The following is an 18904-nucleotide window of genomic DNA, read 5'->3' on the forward strand; positions in this document are numbered from 1 at the left end:
TTTTTTTAATAAATTGTGTTTGAATTTATACTGACACTTCAGTGGTGGTTATTCAGAAAAAGGTTACTGAAATCAAAAAAGGCATTTGCTTTTTAAGTAGTTTATGACAGTCTATTAACTCCATGTGGATGAAAAGTTATTTTTAAAACAAGAAGCCTTTGAATTGTATGCCCCATACTGTATGGTTTTTTATTGCTGTTATTGAGCAATATTTATGTTTATAAATGCTGCCAATGTTTATTAGTACTTTGAATTGGGTTAGGAAATGAGCTAATATTTTAAAAATTAATTGTAAGGGCCCAGAAGAATGTCTGGCATATAGTAAGTATTATATGTGTTTAGAAAATAAAATAGAAGTTATAAAAGCTTAATTTCACCTTCTAGTGGCTGTAAATGATCTTTTTAAAAGGATAGCAGTTTATTTGTATGATTATTTTTAGAGGTACTGCATTGGTCACTTTTATCTGTATGATTTAAAGAAGCATTTTGGTTTATGCCAGTAATTCTCAACTGGGGGCAACTTTGCCCTCCAGGAGACATTTTGGTTGTGATAACTGGGTGCAGGTACTACTGGCATTTATAGGGAGAAGCAAAGAATACTGGTAAAAATCCTGCAATTCACTGGGCAGTCCCCTAAAACAAAACTAAATCTAAATATAAATAGTCCCAAATGTAAATAGTTCTGAGGTTGAGAAAACCCCTGCCTTAGAGCTTGAGTTCTGAAATCTAAATATTTGAGCTCCAATCCACATTATGCTATTCACTAAGCCCTGGGATCCTGGTAATCACTTAAATGTAAGAGTTTCAGTCTCTTCATCATTAAATTTGCTATGATAAAATCTTCTAATAAGGATTGAACATAATAATACAGAGAAATATCTTGGCACATTGTAAGTAGTCACTAAATCTTTGCTACTAATATAAATAAAATCTTGATAAAGTGATTTATCTGCTTCCTAGTCATTTTTTCCCTAAAATTATACAACATACACTCTCTTGAGCTTAGTATATTCAAGACTTCTTTCCCACCCTAGATGTTTTCACCATCAGGCATCAGATAGACAACAAGGTCTTGAAAGCACTCATCATCATCTTATTCCATTTTTGTTGTTGTTGTAATTAATTCTGTAGTATTTTGCACAAGATTCAAGGCTTGCTTGGAATTTAATAAAGGCAAATAAAGCTTTCTAAAGACTATAAATCCTACTGTTGTTTTTTCCTTGGCATAACTTTAAATCACTTGATATAACTCAATTCTCTGATAGGCTCAGGGTTAAGTCAACTGTGGACTTCATTAAAACTAAAATAGAAACTAATTTGATGGAGTTTTACAAAAAAAAAGATCTTGATATCTCCTTCAGTAGTAGATTCCATAGATAGTATAGCATTTGTTTGGAACAGTATAGAACCCATCCTATGAAAGTAGGACAATAGAGTTTCCTTAAGTGTGTGCTTCAACAGGAAGAGGACTATGTACAGAATAATTCCTTTTCATTCTTCTCTAAAATGTGTCATAATTCTAACTTGGCCTGTATTTAAGAGGATTTATAAAGATTATTAAAAAAAGAGTATTAAAGTGACCCTTATGTTGGTCTCCAGGGCTAACTGGATAGAAAGGTTGAAGACACAATAGGAAAACTCAATATACTCCATTAAAGATGTTTAAAAAGTATTCTGGTTTGTATTTTAGAAGAAAATTTGCTCACATTGAGGATAAGAAAAGATTTATAGGCAAAACTTATAAAGTGATACAATCTATTTCTATTCAACACAGTACTGGAAGTCCTAGCCATCAGACAAGAAAAAGAAATAAAAGGGATCCAAATTGGAAGGGAAGTGGTAAAATTGTCACTATATGCAGATGATATGATACTATATATATATAAAACCCTAAAGACTCCATTAAAAAAAACTACTAGAGCTGATAAATGAATTAATCAAGGCAGTGTGATACAAGATTAATATACAGAAATCTGTTGCATTACTTTACACTAACAATGAAATATTAGGAAAGTAGAAAAACATATCCTTTTAAAATTGCATCAAAAAATAAAATACTTTGGAATAAACCTGACCAAGGAAATGAAAGAACTATTTTTTAAAAAAAGGAAATTGAAGATTATTTAAAGAAATGGAACAATATCGCATGCTCTTGGATTGGAAAAATTAATATTGTTGAAATGGTCATACTACCGAAAGTAATCTACAGATTTCATGCAATCCCTATCAAACTACCCAGGACATTTTTCACAGAACTAGAACAAATGACCCTAAAATTTGTATGGAATCACAAAAGACCCAAAACTGTCAAAGCCATACCAAGAAAAAGAACAAAGCTGGAGTCATAACCCTCTCAGACTTCAGATAATACTACAAAGTTATAATCAAAACAGTGTAATCTTGGCACAAACACAGACGTATATGGGTCAATGGAACAGAATAGAGAGCCCAGAAATAAACCTATACACGTATGATCAGTTAGTCCTTTACAAAGGAGGCAAGAATATACAATGGAGAAAAGACAGTCCCTTCGGCAAGTGGTGTTGGGAAAGCTGGATGACTGCATGTAAATCAGTGATGTTAGAACATTCCCTCACACCATATATGAAAATAAACTCAAAAAAATGGCTTGAAGACATAAACATAAGACAGAACACCATAAATCTCCTAGAAGAAAATATAGGCAAAACATTCTGTGACATAAATCCTAGCAATATTCTCCCACGTTTGTCTATCAACGCAATGGAAATAAAAAGAAAAATAAACAAGTGGGACCTAATTAAATTTATAAGCTTTTGCACAGCAATCAACACCATAAACAAAACCTAAAGACAGCCTACAGAATGAGAGAAAATATTTGCAAATGATGCAACTGATAAGGGCCTAATTTCCAGAAAATACATATATATATATGGCTCATACAACTCAATAACAAAAAAACAAACAACCCAATCAAAAACCAGGCAGAAGGCCTAAACAGACATTTCACCGATGAAGACATACAGATGGTCAAGAGGCACATGAAAAAATGCTCAGTATCGCTAATTACCAGAGAAATGCAAATCAAAACTACTATGAGGTATCACTTCACACTGGTCAGAATGGCCATTATTAAAAAATTCACAAATGACAAACACTGGAGAGGGTGTGGCGAAAAAGGAATCCTCATACATGTTGGTAGGAATGTAGTTTGGTGCAGCCATTATGGAGAACAGTATGTGGATTCCTCAAAAAACTAAAGATAGACTTACCCTATCATCTAGCAATCCCACTCCTAGGCAAATATCCAGAGAAAACTTCAATTTGAAAAGATACATGCACCCCAATGTTCATAACAGCACTATTTACAAGAGCCAAGACGTGGAATCAACATAAATGCCCATCAACACATGATTGGATAAGGAAGATGTGATGTATGCATACGATGGAAGATGATTCAGCTATAAAAAAGAATTAAATAATGCCATTTACAGCATCACGGATGGACCTAAAGATTATCATACTAAGTGAAGTCAGAAAGTAAATGACAAATACATGATATCACTAACATATAAAATCTAAAAAAGAATGATACAAATGAACTTATTTACAAAACAGACTCACAGACATAGAAAACAAATTTACGGTTATCAGTGGAGAATGGAAGGGGGCAGAAAAGTTAGGAATTTGGGATTTGCAGATACTACTATATATAAAATAGATAAATGACAAGGTCCTACTGTTTAGCACAGGGATCTATATTCAATATCTTATAATAACCTATAATGATAAAGATTGTGAAAAAGAATATATATATATATATATGTATAACTGAATCACTATGCTGTACAACAGAAACTAACACAACATTATAAATCAACTATACTTAAAAGTGATACAATCTATGTTATATTGTCATTAAACAACAAAGCAGTTTAATGCAATTATTTATACAAATAATTATACAGTAAAGAAAATGGAAATTATTACATTTAAGACTTACAGATTTTAATATTTTACTTATTAGCAAGTTATATTTGTACATGCCTTTATTCAAAGTGCTTTTCATATATGTAATTATATTTTACAGTACACAGATGACTTCTTGATATCACAGTATTAAAAGTTTCTATTATCCTGCCTTTAGATTAATGAATTTATTTTAATAATTAAATTAATATAGTTTGTTCTGTCATTGATTGTACTACCTCAGCTCCTGCCATCATCATTTATTTTCTGCACTAATGAAGTGACCTATTCAATTAATATTCAGGTTACAAAGCCAGTGTCAAATGGGTCTCGTGTGTTGAGTCTATATTTTAAGTAGTATAGGGCTTCTACTACTACTACAGCACCACAATTTATTATTTTTATAAATTAGAGAAGATTATGGATCCCGAATGTTAGCATAAATGGAAGAAAAAAAGAGTTAAGGATATTTTAATAGGAGTATTTTCATAACCCTGGTTTTGGCCAAAGAAATATGTCTTTATATGTCATGTTGACAAATGGGGACAAAAGAGATTAAGAAGTACTGCTCTACAATAACTCTTTAAACTCATTTTCTACAGTCTTGACAAAATGTACCAAAGGAGATTTTTTTCTGTTGCTTTTATATCTAATGCTTTAGGTATATCAGTTTAAATAGATCAAAGTAATCAACTCATCAGTGAGAGAAAAATATCAAGAGACAGAACATTCCATATTAGATAAGCTGTATCAGTAAGGGAAAAAATACAGTAGTCGATTCTTCTTTGGACTGTATAAATATTAAGGAGTTACTGGTAAGTGCTAGGCACGATTAGGAGCAGTGGACTCAGCATTAAGCAAGGCAGGCAATGCCCCCTACCCTTATGAAATTTTATTTTAGTTGGCTTGGGTACAGGAATGGGTAAAGGTCAGTGTCTACTGTTGAACATAAAACATACAGTATTCTGCATTGCGTATGTTGCTTACTAGATCTAGAGGCTCATTAGTGGGAAGCCATAAACTTATTCAGGAGGCATGTTTCTCGTTGTGATTACCCAAGTTACTACTTAGCTTCTCCTGCTACAAGAACTCTGACTAGTGATAATGCTGGCTTACTTTAACATAATTTTATGTATATCTCTTATTTGAACTCAAATTATGTTAATATTTTCAGTAATCTTTTTGATTTGGTAAAATACTATTTAACATTAGCCGTTCTTCTAATGTAATGCCTTTTTTTCTAGTTAGCTATTGGGAATTGTTTCAAGTATTTCTATTCCTTTAGGAACAATTCTAGTTGTAAAACAATACTATTTTTGGTTAAGTGAAAAGCATTTGTGGAAAAATATGTTTTAAAATCAAATAAAATAATCAAGTTTTAATCTGTGTGAGAAACTACAAAGTTGTTGCCTGATATTTTTAGCAATTACCAATATAGTTCACATACAAAAAAGTCTTCAAAAGTAAATTATGAGATTCATTCATCAATGATTCAAACATTGCTCTCCTCCTTATAAATTCTATCATCATATCATCCTGCCTTAATGAAAACTGGGCTGTGCACACTGACATGATTATTGTATTTCTATTTTGCATCAGTTATGAGATAATTTTTAAATGTAATAAAACCCCTAAAATCAGGATAAATCTTATAGTCACTACTCTCAACCAGGTTGCAGTTGCAGTGGCGTTTACATTGCTTTAAGTGTGTGGATTTTATCATAGCTTCATATTGTCCTTTCTTCAATTGAGTTATATGCAGTGTTGGTACTACGTGTGCTGAGTTACCAATAATATTTTCAAAAAGGTTTTACTATAATTTTGTATTATAGCAAAGTTATTTTGTATATGAAAAGCCAAGGAAAGAAAGAGGGTATTAACTTCAATTATTAGTGAAAAAAATTTTTGTAATTGCATTGCCTTCAATTTCATACTTTTTTCTAAAGTAAAAACCAAATGCTTTATGACATCTAAGTAAGAAATATACTCACATATAAATGAAGTTGTATCACTGAAACAAATGCAAAATGACTGTCTATCAAACCTAAGAAAGGAAACTGAAAACAGAAGAAATTGGAATGAGAGGCTAGTGACTGATGAATGAGTACACCATAAACAAGGAAAAACAAATGTGCATTTTGTTTATTTTTAATTAGCATCATAAGTTTTGTTTTTCTTTCTTAGTGGTACATAAAATAATAATGTATTGTAAAATCAGTCATCTTGGATTCAATGAAATGCAGACTATATACTCTATCAAAGTAATGAGAGGGGAAAAAAATTACAGGGAAAAAGAGAATCTTCACATTTGACTTATTAATCACTAAATTTGCCATCCATCTATCCTCTTCAAGTTACTCTAAGGATAGGCAATAAAATAGCTGTTTGACAACTAAACTGTCTAAAAACTAACATAATTATATTAGTTTGTGGGAATTTAATTCCAGTTTTAAGAAAGATGTGGCTAGTCATGTGTCTGAAAGTTCCCTTTGAGGATGTGATCCTAAGAGCTTCAGAAGGAATTAACATCAATTAGCAGCGTGATGAAAAACTACTTCTCTCTGGGCCGTGGCCACCAAATGCACATGTATAAATATGCCAAAATATACTTTTATGTTTTGAATCAAGGGGATCATTCCTGTGTTCGTCTACATGGAAAAAAACTATATTTAAATGCAGACTTTTAGAACTGGAAGAGGACTGAGTAAATATTAGTTTCTTTAAGATTTAATTTTTATCTTCTGTTTTGTCATCTCTTTCAGTAAGCCCAGAAACAAAGCCCAGAAAAGTTAGTCATCAGAGATAACACAGTTTGATAGCAATACAGTCAAGATTAAAGTCTTTGGCCCAACGTTCAATGTTCTTTTCATTGTGCCAAACTGTCCCATAACATTAAATACAAAAATAGGATAATGGGTGTAGTGGGAGCTATTGTGTGCTCCCGAGTTCTCTTTCCCTCTGCCCCAAACACACACAGACATACGCACACATTTTCACAACTGAAGTCTTCATTTTTACAATTGGTGAAAAAGTTGGCAGGTGGTTATAGACCGCCAATGTCCAATCACTTGCTATTCCAAAAATATAAGGCTCCCAATTACTTGCCTAAATTGGGGACAACTCTGAAGAATCACCCCAGCTTCAGATATCCCTGTGTAATCATCTGAGATAGTTTAATCTCACAGAATTTAACCTCTCCCTCTGCTAGACCATCTTGCTTTCTTTATCCTCCCCCAGGCATTGGCTTGAGAATACTCTCCAAAAAAGTTTTTGTTACTTCTCAAATTATTTAAATATTTGTCTCTGAGTCTATTCTGGGGAACCAAATTATGATAATAAATGTAAAATTACTCAAATATTCTGGAGTAAATTACTTTGCTTTTTAAAATGAAGACTGAAGTACACAAAGTGGTTTAACTTCTAAAGGATGAAATGAGCATCTATCAAAGTAATTTCTAGCTTTATTGGTCACTTTCTTTTGTTACTGTAATTATTATTGATGCTATCATCTAAGGTAACTAGTCTTCAGGTATAATATTAGATATTTCATACACAGTAATTCATTGAATGTTAACAATAATCCTGTATGTAGATACAGATGTGAATGCAAATCTTCATTTCACAAATGAGGAAATTGGAGATTTAGGAAGGGTAAGTGACTTGCCATGGTCACTTGCTAGAAATTGTCTGATTCTGGTTGATTCTCACATTAGACCTGAAGCTTCTTCAAGTCATTTCTCTCATGAACAGCATTGTCTCCCATCATGTAATACAGTACCGTGGTCTCAATAAAACCCAATGAATATTTATCAAATTAATAAATGAATCCTTATATGTCTGACTCCAAATCCATGGCATTAGCCCTGGGCTTAATGGTGAACATCACAAAGAACTAAAAAAAAAAAAAAAAAAAACCCATCTAAGATGTCAAAAGCAAGCTATGCTAAACAAATAAGAGTGGATAATTTAAATATGAATAAATATGTCTTTCTTTAAATAGTGAAGGTTAGATCCTTCATTGTGATTCTTTTTGTGGTAGATGCACAGGCCCCTTGTAGTATCAGATGTTATACCAGAGAGGGAGGACTGATGTTGCCTATGGGACTGAGTTATCTGATCCCTATCAGTATGTCCTTATTAAAAATGTATATTCAACTTAATATCCCAGGAAGGTTAAAATGATCACATAATATAACAAACATTTCCTCAAATGTAATGTTAAAGTAATGGAAATGAAGTCTCAACCCATCCCCTCAACGTTCCTAGGCAGCATGTATAGAAATAGAATAGAAATGTTAATTATCATGATGAATTAACCAAGGTCTCTTTTGTCCTGAAACATTTTCTCAGAATATTTCGCATCCATTATATTTCTAACATTTGGATACAAATATTAAGCACAGTGTGATTTGAGGATCTGTCAGTAACTGATTCAACAGTTAAATAAGCATCTTACAGAATTAAAGTCACAAAGATGAAGAGAAAATAAAATCTCACATTGCTAAGTAGGTCTAAATACCCAGATTACTGGAAAAGAGCCAAGAAGAAGTTAATCAGAAAAGTTCCTGAATAATGATAATTGAATCAGAATAGTTTTGTTTTTGTTTTTTTCACCCACCCCCAAAGAAATCCCTGAAACATCTGTAATTCATACAGTGCTTCCTTTATACAATCAGGTAACCAGCCTGGCTATCTTTACTCCAAATCTATGGAAGGGTTAAAATGGTAGATTAGAAATAATAGAAAGGGTCTGGTATAAGAAAGCACAAATTAAAAAACTAGAATGGCAATTTACTGCAAACATCAAGACAATTAAACAACAACAAAAAAAGAAAAGATATGGTTAACAAAATACCTCAATTTGAAATCACTGAGTATAAGGACACCCTGAAGATATTCCCTAATAGACTTAAGTTTTACAGAAAATTGGAGAGCTGCATCTCAGGAATAATAATCTTAAAGTATCAATTTAAGTTACAGTGTGGTTCTACATGTACTTACTTTACTTTAGAAAAATGTGATACATTTTTGAAATATTCCCATGGAAATACTGGGAGGCTGAATGAATTCGTGGTTAATCAAGTAGACTATCCTGCATCACAAAGTCTCTGTGCTTCAGCTTTCCAGCCTATTTAACAGGAATAATAGAAGATACCCTGAAAGACTTTTGTGGGGGTTCAATATGTAAGAGATCAGAAGAATGCTTGCCATATGATACATAATAAATACTATATATTATCTCAATCAGAAAAACTTTATTCAGCAAATATTTATTAAATGCTTAATACATGCCAGAGAAGTGGATCAGGAGGTTAGACTGGATATAGGAGAAGTGGACAACTTAAAGTTGAATTTTTGCAGTACATCAGCAAGGACTTGATTTAAAGGTGTATGAGGAAAAAGAGAAAAGGGGATTATTTGGGCAAGAATAGGTTTCAGGGTCAAAATCATGTTTGTTTGGTTTTATGTTAGATTACCCATGTTAATTAATCAAACTGACAGTGGCTGGATAAACAAATTGGGGCTTGTGGTAGAGATCATGTTTGGAGAAATGGTTTTCTAAGGAACAATGAAAAGATGGGTATTAGAAATTATGCCATTTAGATGGTACGCAGAAATTTCCACTGGCTTCTTCAGCACATTTTGTACTAGCCTACTGCCACGTGTGCTATTCTCTTCTCTCATCTCCTTCTCTTCCCTTTTCTCCTCCTCCTTTGTGACAACAATAAATCTTTCACATTTTTTTTTTTTTTTGCCACCAGAGCAATAAACCAGCTAGTCAGTTTCCATATCAATGTACTTTTCTAAACCAAGGCAGTGCCCTCTTCAAGAGAAATTCTGGCACCAACCTGTAATCTTTGCTTCCTCCATGACATGATTCAATAAGCTATGTCTTGTTCCCATCATTAGAGTACAAACTTCTTGTGAGAAATAAAGTGGCAAATATTCATGGACCTTATTTTGATTAATAAAGTGCATCCAAAAGCCTAAATGAAACATGTGCTGAGATTTCTTCTAAGTGCTCTATTATTCACTGTAGGTCATTGGAATGACTTTTTTTTTTTTAGTTCCTTAAATTTCTAGGTTACCACTTTGCTGATACGAATCATAATATTGATAATTCTAAAACTCTCTGAGAGTACACTCAAGTAAATATAGCATGTTAAATCCAACAAAAATTATAGCTTCATATGTGGATGTTTATTACTTATTAAAATAATATGTATTCTCCAAGAAAACCATTGAATTCAAATTTAGAAAATTAAATAAATAAATTTCAAATGCCTTTTAGTTCAACTTTGAAACAAAATGAGTTGTCAAGCCATGAAAAGCCATCAAGGAACCTGAAATGCATGTTACTAAGTGAAGTAAGCCAGTCTGGAAGACTGTGTACTGTATGAGTCCAATTATATGACATTCTGAAAAGGCAAAACTATGCAGATAGTGGTTGCTAAGAGTTGGAGGAGGAGGAGAGAGATAAGGACAGGGAATTTTAGGGCACTGAAAAGACTCTGTATGGTATTATAATAATGAATCAATGTCATTATAAATTTATCGAAACCCATAGAATGTAGAACTCCAAGAGTGAACCCTAAGGTATACTATGGACTTTGGGTGATTATGATGTGTCATTGTAGGTTCATCCCTCATAAAAAGTACCACCATTCTGTTGAGTAATGTTGATAATAATGGAAGTTATGAATGTGCAGGGGCAGAGGGTATATGAGAAATCTTGGTACCTTCCTCTCAATTTTGTTGCCAACTTGAAACTGCTCTTAAAAATGTATTTTAATAAGTGCCTTTTAGAGTAAATTACCCATTTAACCACTATTTGTAGTAGTATTATACTAGGAAATTTAATCTCATGGAGAAGTCTTCTGATTGTTTTTTAAGCCTTATTGAAAACTTAGGGTTTTGAACACAAATGTGAAAACACCACTCTGTATTCGAGGTGTGGTATGAATGTAGTTTTTTTTAAAGACATCTTTTCCTTTCTATGTCTTTACCATAGGCTACATATCGAAATCGAATTGTGAGCCAAAGTCTCAGCACAAGGGACAGAAAAGCAGTGCATACTCCCACCGAGGACCGTTTTAGATACTCAGCAGCAGACCAGACAAGCCCCTACAAAAGCAAAACCTATCAACTCTCAAGTCTATGTTTAAGTAATTTTTTGAAGGACAAGGAACTAGTGGAAGTCATCAAACACTCTAGAGGAACTTACGAAACCCTCACGTCAGAAGTCACCCAGAACTTACGGGCCACTGTGGGGCAGAGCTCTCTGAAGACAACAGCTAAGACAGAAGGGCTCTCCACCTTCTCAGAGAAACCAAAGGACCCAGCCACTGTGGCCCGTCAGCATTCAACCTTCACAGGCAGGTTCGGACAGCCACCCAGAGGGCCAATCTCTTTACACATGTACAGCAGGAAGAACGTTTTTCTCCATCACAATTTACATACAACTGAGCTGCAGACTCTAGGCCAGCAGGATGGCTAGTTAACTCACCCTGTCCTGTCTCTGGGTAGGATAAAGATGGTTAGTGTTTCTCGTGCATAGCTCATATTAAAATTGTCATGTATTTCTTATTACTTTTTATTTTTAGTTATAAACAAAGAATTTGACACACTTTGTTTTTTTAGAATGAGGGTTTAAGCATGTTAATTGAATTAGGTTTAATAGCCTTGGAGACTTCATTATATGTATGTATAATAAATGAGACCATCTTGCCGGTTTATATAGTCCACAATTTATCTTTTATCTTTATCAGTCACTTATATGCAGTGAAGTTTCAGAAGGTAATATCAAATAGCACTCTGTTCGCTTAATGCTGTTACTGTGAAAATAGATGTGAGGAATAAAATAGATGAAGGAATTGTAAAGAATTTTAAATTACATAGTTAATAGGAGAAGACAAGACGGATTTTAAAGTCTTATATTTGGTGGTGTGTTTATTTGAAGAATGAAGCTTCTTGCATGTAACCTAGAGACATGTTCGTCTCTCTGTTACATACATTCAAGCTCATCTTGCCATACTATTAAGGGGGAAAGTGCTATTTCTTTTACCCTCTACACGTTTAGTTCACAAAGGATTTCAGACTGAGTAATTGCTAGCCAAATAGAGAATGACAGCTCTGATCTTTGAAAAAATTTGCTTTAAGTTTTTGCTATTGATGTTGAAGTACTATGACATAACACAGTGAGGTGGTAACGTGGGCCGGATTTGGTCAAATGATGCATAAAGCATGACATGCTATGCTCTTTGAGTCACCAGCATGGTTATATCAGCAGTTTTTTAAATTTGAGGATGGAACATTCTAAGAATATTATTTGACTTCACTTTCCTTGTATTTTTTAAATTTTCACTTTTTATGTGTGTCCAATTTTGCTTTACATACATTAACCCATATCATTGACTACACGATAAATTGAGAAACAAAGTCATTTTCTTGGTAGCCCAGTTGTATACTATTTTGACTATTCAGTCATCTAGATTTAGAAGAGAAAGTGAAATATCTGTAAACTTTGGCAGTTTGATCTTAGAAATAAATCTCTAACAGGCATACTTGTTTGATGGCAAATATTTCCCTTTAACAAACAAGGCCTATTATGTTTTATACTTAAGTGCACCTGAGATGAATAAAATAATTCCTTTATGTTTAATCAATAGCAGAGTTGATTACAGCTATAGAAATAAATAAATAATTTTAAAATGACCAGTCAGAATCAGGGCTGTAGTTTTCTTACACAACCATAAAAGCTAACAACTGAGCCCTTATTAGGCATAGTCCATGCAAATTGAAATTGTCATACCTACTGCATGATCTGTTTCCCTTGCACTAACAGTCAGAATCCATGAAATGAACAAAGGGAAACTGAGATAGCAGTTTTAGCATGGCATTTGACCAACCTGCTTAAATTATGGCTATATGTGAAACGCTTCTCCTAATGCAAAAGTGCATTTGAGATCTACGCTTTGGGGAAAGCCATTAGATTCCCTGCCCCCAGTTTTAACTATCAAACTTTGACCAATTTTTAAACTTTGATTAGAATTGATAAGACTAAAGAGTTTAGTGAATGCAATGTTCTTGTAATTTTGGTTTTCCAAAGGAAAACACATGTGCATCAAGACAAATGTTTGCCAAATGTTTTCTTTCTTTGTGTGTTTTTAATTCTGCCAAAAGAGAATAATGCACACTGCAATTTGCTTGGCTTAATGAGACTGCTATCTAAAATTCCCACTATACTTTAGAAGTTATAATATTCATGCAGACAGACATTTTGGGCTAGAAAATATTTAAGAAGTGATAGAAAAATTATGATGACTTATTGTGGAATTCAGCTTCATTTGTCCTGAACGTTGGTGTGTGTTGTTAGAGTATTTGAAGTCTGTAAATAAATTAGCACAGTAAAAGAATCAAGGATTTTTTCCCAGGATATGGAAAAACTATGTATCACAAATAATGTTTTTGCTTTGGACTTCTGGAGTTTATAGTTTTGTTTTCCTGGAAGATAGACTTTTGAATTATACTTTGTAAGAAATAATCTATTTAAGAAAACGTGTCATTTAATAGACATTTTAAGAGAATGTTTTAAACACTAGTATTTTCTTGAAAAATCTTTTTTAAAGCTGAAACATTCAAAAAGAAAACCTGGATTAAACAGTTCAATTTTAAAAGGAGGGGTATTTTTTGGAAATATCATCTTAAAGCTGTTTTGTATCAGTATTTTCAGCATTGTTATAATATTATTTGTAATACTAAGTGTAACTCAGGCCTGGAGAAGGTGTAAGCCCACCACGCCAATGTACATCAGTAACTGTAAAGCAGGGGTCCTTTGTAAGTTCCTCTTGTGTACATAGAGAACTCATGTGGGCATTCTTTCAGCAAATTGATTTCTTTGTACTAAAATCTCTAGTTTTCTAAGACAGTTCCATGTATAAAAATGATTTATACATTTCTCCAAGGCGGTACATATCCAAAGACATGACACCAGGGGGAAAAAGTGCTTGTTTTTCTGATGGGAGCAGTTGTCTTTTCTTTCCCTTTCTGTTTCTTCTGTGCATGTGTATGTGTAGCTAAGCCTAAGTAAACCTGTAAGATTTTTGCTGCAGAGTTTCTCTTCTGAATTTAGAATGTGTGTTAAAGGACACCTAAGAAGAGACATTCCTTGAGGAAAAGCTGTTTCCACCTGAAATAAACTGTTCTCATTTTTATAATAATTGGAACATGCAACTGTCTTTCTATGAACTTAGTAATTTTTTTTTCAAATGATTTTATATGCTAAGAGTCGCAGCAAAATTATTCTCTCTCAAACTATTTTTGCTTCTTTGGATCATCATCATCTTTGTGCAGATGACACCATGAAACTGTAGCTGTGATGCTGACAATGTGAATCAACCAGTATCAATATGCTCAGGGTAAGGACCTAGGGCCACAGATCATTCAAGTCGTTTCTGTTACTTATTGATTAGAGATAGAAATAAAATAACCAGCCTCTAGTCCACATTAAACATTTGTAGATATGCCCATGCTTACCTAACTTAAAATGTTTACAAAGATTTCCATAATTAATCCAAGTCTATGACCTGTGTTTTACATCTTCTATTTCCCAAGATTCAATCCTAGCCTGTTATTATTTTCTGAGTGTTACTGTATTCAAAATAATTTACTGAATTCAAAGGGAACTTCACATTTTGTTTTGTTTTCTTTACCTTGGGTGTGTTTAATGGAAATAATATCTCCCCTAAGAGTTAAGATTTTCTCTTTATTATCATGTATTTAAAGACCACATTCCCATGACAAATGGTCACATTCCACTAGTCCTCCCAAGATCTTTCATAATCACTTAGGTGCTGATAGAGTAGTAGGAGCAGTTTATTGAATGGTGAGTACTACTTCTCCACAATTACCCACATTCATTATCACCTTTCTCATTATTAAGAAGTGGTAACCCACTATGGTGGGTAACTTGGAATATTGGGTATAGTTTTATCATTATAATCTCAATTTTGTTCCACTTTTTCACTTTCAGAATTTTATATTCCAAATATTCATAGAAGTAGGAAGTGCTTCAAAACAGCCATTTACAATTGCATTAAACCACGTGTAGATCAACGTGGAAGAGAAAGGGGGATGACTGAAAAGGTGCTGTCTGTGATTGCCTTTCTTCTTGCTGAGTCACATTCCCCACGGCCAGAGGCTTTTCCCTGGCGATATACCCATTTAAATGCAGCACTGATTCATTTATACCTGGATTTCAATTGCATTCTGGGGCTTGACTCTATTTAGGTTTTATTATCATGTCTTTTTAAATGTATTTTCTTTTTTTTTCCCTCAAGAAAGAAATAATTCAATCACACATAATATTCTTAAGTAATTTATACTTTTTTTCTTTTTCTTTTCCCGTGTGTTACATTTGTCATGCCAGCTCTAGGATGTATCTACACACATGGCAGGGATGATAGAAAATATAAACTAGTTTGGGTTCTTAGAAAACCTGAATTGCACCATAGTATAAAAACAAATGGCCAACTCCCAACCAACTAAACAAAGAAGCCCACTTCTCTAACAATATACATTATCATTGCCAAATGTTTTTCAAATCTCAATCTGTGCCAAGTTCTTTCACCAACAGAATCACAAACATATCCACCAACTATTTATTTACAATAAATTTGATCTTTCTCAGAACCCAGTTGTAGTTCCAAGTAGCGTAACTCAAAAACAAGTCAAAGCTATCATTCTCAAGGCATGTTACCGTGGAACTGAATGAAGACAGTTCACCCTCTTCCAGACCTTGTGAATTTCCCACAGAAGTGATGACACGATAGCAACTGTTGATTAATACAGAGAAGCTTCTCCCACCTGAGTAAGTGAGCTAGAATGTGGGCTATCACACTTCCTTCTAGAGAACTTTCACTGTAGCCCCATTAACTTCACTAGTTTAATCTAACGAGCATACTTCTTCCTCTTGAACATAAAATTCATCTGATCATGCTTTCCAAACATTACCTCACTGTTCTAGTAAGTTCTGGCTGCTAATACAAAATACCACTGACTGGGAGGCCTAAACAACAGACATTTATTTCCTGCAGCTCTAGAAGCCCAGAGGTCTAAGGTCAAGGTGAGAGCTGATTCAAATCCTAATTTGCAGACAGCTGTGTCCTCTGTTTTCTCATATGGCAGAGAGTAAACAAGCTGTGGTCTGTTTCTCTTCTTATAAGGTCACTAATCCCATCATAGGGTCCCATCATCAAGACCTCATCTAAACCTAATTACTTTCCTAAGTCCCTTCTCCAAGTACCATCACATGGAGGTTAAGGCTTTAACATTTAACTTTGGGGGGACTGGACATCCAGTCCATAGCATTCATTTTCAGCTTACAGCAGCCTAGTAAGTTTGCTATTGTTTTACTCATTTCATAGATGAGATCAGAAAGGTTAGGTAACTTGCCAGGGACACACAACAGGTATGTTTAACAGAACTAGACTTCATGACCCTTGATCTTTCCATTTATACTATGCTTCCCTCCAGAGTTAGGCTTACTCCCAAGGAGGCAGAATGATTCAAGTATACATGTGCTGCCTCAATCTCCTTTACTCTTAAAATTCCATCGATACAGCTGGGAAAGAAAATCTGAGCAATGATCAATGTCAGCAAACCAGAATACTACTCATTCCAAAGGTTTTTAAGAACAATTGTTGATGTTTGGATTAATAAATACAAAACCCTGAGAGGAAAGCACTTTCAGCATTTCCAGATAACCACCTAGAAAATCTGACATCCTAGTTCTCATTTCTTGAAGGCAACTGGGAAAAATGCTGAGAAGTAATTTCATGTTATATTTTTTAAAGCAGAGGATCAATAAAGTAACATAAGGAAAACATACAGTAGATGAAAAGTAACCTTGTTACCAGATTATCTTATTATTTCTTTCCTTTATTTTCTGAGGATATTGATACATACGTTGAATTTGATATGTTTGTGCTGCCTTACATTTACACAACAAGGTAACTGCAAAATTGGATGTTTCCATGTAGGGACAAAAATTAACAGCTGATTTAAAGTTTCTTAAACATTCAGAAAGAACTGAAATTAAATGAGAACTAGAAATTTATCTGTCTTAAATTTTTATAGGAATTACATTTCATTTTGTAGTTAATAATGTATACCTAAATAATATGTGAGTAAGGAATAACCCTACCATAAATTGTCTCTTCCAAAATCTTGTTTTCAGGAATTCAAGGGAATTGGAATATGAACTTAGCTAGATCCTAATTTTAGGGGAAAAATACAATTTGATGTATTCTAATATATGTTGGTCTGAGATTATTAACATTTGTTCCAATATTTTCTATTCTCTAAAACTAAAAATTTACTGAGAAAGATAATAAATAGCAAATTACTGTGAAAATTATAATTTTTAGTAATATTGAATGCCATAGTATAATTTCTTTTGTGGTTCTTGATTTCCCAAAAAGATCAGTGATTTTATTTAATGGAAATTTCACCATTTGACTAATATTCTGAGAAAAGATTGATAAGCATGGCAATTGGAAAAATATGCATAATTCTTCTGCAAAATAAATTTTAAAACAACAAATATGTTGTGTGGTACTTGACTGCTTTCATTATGACATTAATTTGTTCTGAAGCTGTCTTGGTGATAGATTGTTTTACACATGTATTCACACTGGGCATAAAGCAATGTGATTTATTTCTAGGTCCTTGCAGTTGTGATGACTGGGAGAAGGGAAATAAGCCACTTACTTCATCATCCAGGTGACATCACTTCTATTTCCACATCCTCTGCCCCCATGCTATTTTCCCCATTTCTGATACACAGTGACAATGTACAATATCCCAGGCACCATTACAGGAATATGATACTGTTGTTTCATTTCAAGACATGTATGGAATCTTTTCATTCTAGACTGTACTCTTTAGCCTCATTTTTTTTTTTTTACAACTTATCAGAGTTCAAAATATATCTCAATGTTTTGACTTTGTAATTTATGAAATTGTTTCTTGATTCTATATATTTTGTAACAATACAAAAAATACAAAATTCTTCTAAATTCTGTCTCTCTCACACACACACAAACACACATATGGAGTTTTCTAAAATGGCTGGAAGATGAATGAATCAGAATAGCTACTCAAGCATTTGAAACAGTGCATGAATATGTATCTGTTTGGCATCCATAACAGCCAATAGGAAAGAACATACTTAAAATGCTACTGCAGGCTTTAAAAGTATACCTTAATATTATCTATTTGAGTTAATCAGATATTGTCTGTAACTTTACAACTTCATAGTAAATGGTGCTCTTCTGTTGTATGCTTTTATATAATGTGATTTCAAAAAGCTGAAATGACCAATGTATTTTATAATTTATATGTAGTATGACCTTTTGATTTAAGATTCAATCCATTTTCCTGACCACAGGAAGAGTTTCCCTTTGATTCTGAACTCTTTTTTTCTATAAAGAATGTCAAAAACCACTGTATTGATTTTTTTAATTAAATTAGTGATGGTATTAACTTTTAGAGATTATTTTGAAGACTTAATGAGAATGCATAAACTCCACTTTTAAATTCTGTTTGCAATCATCTACAAACCCTTTGGTTATGGTTATAATCACAGAAAAGTAATTTAATTATAATTTAGCCAAGTGTAGCACTTGGTTTAGTCTCACGTGTAGGGCTCCCCTAGACCTCTAATTTCACAGTAGAAAAGGGTATTGCTTCATCTAAAAGCATTACTTATAATACACGGGTAATCATGTGACTAAAACTAAAAAACAAAATGATGCTAGAAGATGCTTTTGCATGTTGTGATGCATTGCTATTGTTTGGGTTAATTTTATTTTTCCCTTCACAGGTTCTTATACATGAAAAAGGAAATATTTAAGTAAGGTTAATTTTTAGTTAGAAACCATGTGGAAGGTGTTCT

General features: G+C 33.3%; 1 protein-coding gene across 9 annotated transcripts in view; it reads left to right on the forward strand.

Moving 5' to 3' along the window:
- CCSER1 (coiled-coil serine rich protein 1) overlaps positions 1-18301 on the forward strand; it is a 1107668-nt gene extending 1089367 nt beyond the window's left edge. For 7 of the 9 annotated variants that reach the window (XM_032459692.1, XM_032459700.1, XM_032459736.1 and 4 more), the window contains one exon: positions 10961-14168. In XM_032459692.1, coding sequence (XP_032315583.1) covers positions 10961-11446 — 486 coding nt within the window. In that variant the 3' untranslated portion in view covers positions 11447-14168. Of the gene's footprint in view, positions 1-10960; positions 14169-17672 lie in introns of those variants that run through there. The other 2 variants (XM_032459742.1, XM_032459747.1) reach the window with 2 other exon arrangements.
- The last annotated feature ends 603 nt before the right edge of the window (positions 18302-18904 follow it).

Source organism: Camelus ferus, chromosome 2 (genome assembly GCF_009834535.1).
Source record: "Camelus ferus isolate YT-003-E chromosome 2, BCGSAC_Cfer_1.0, whole genome shotgun sequence".
NCBI lineage: Eukaryota > Metazoa > Chordata > Mammalia > Artiodactyla > Camelidae > Camelus > Camelus ferus.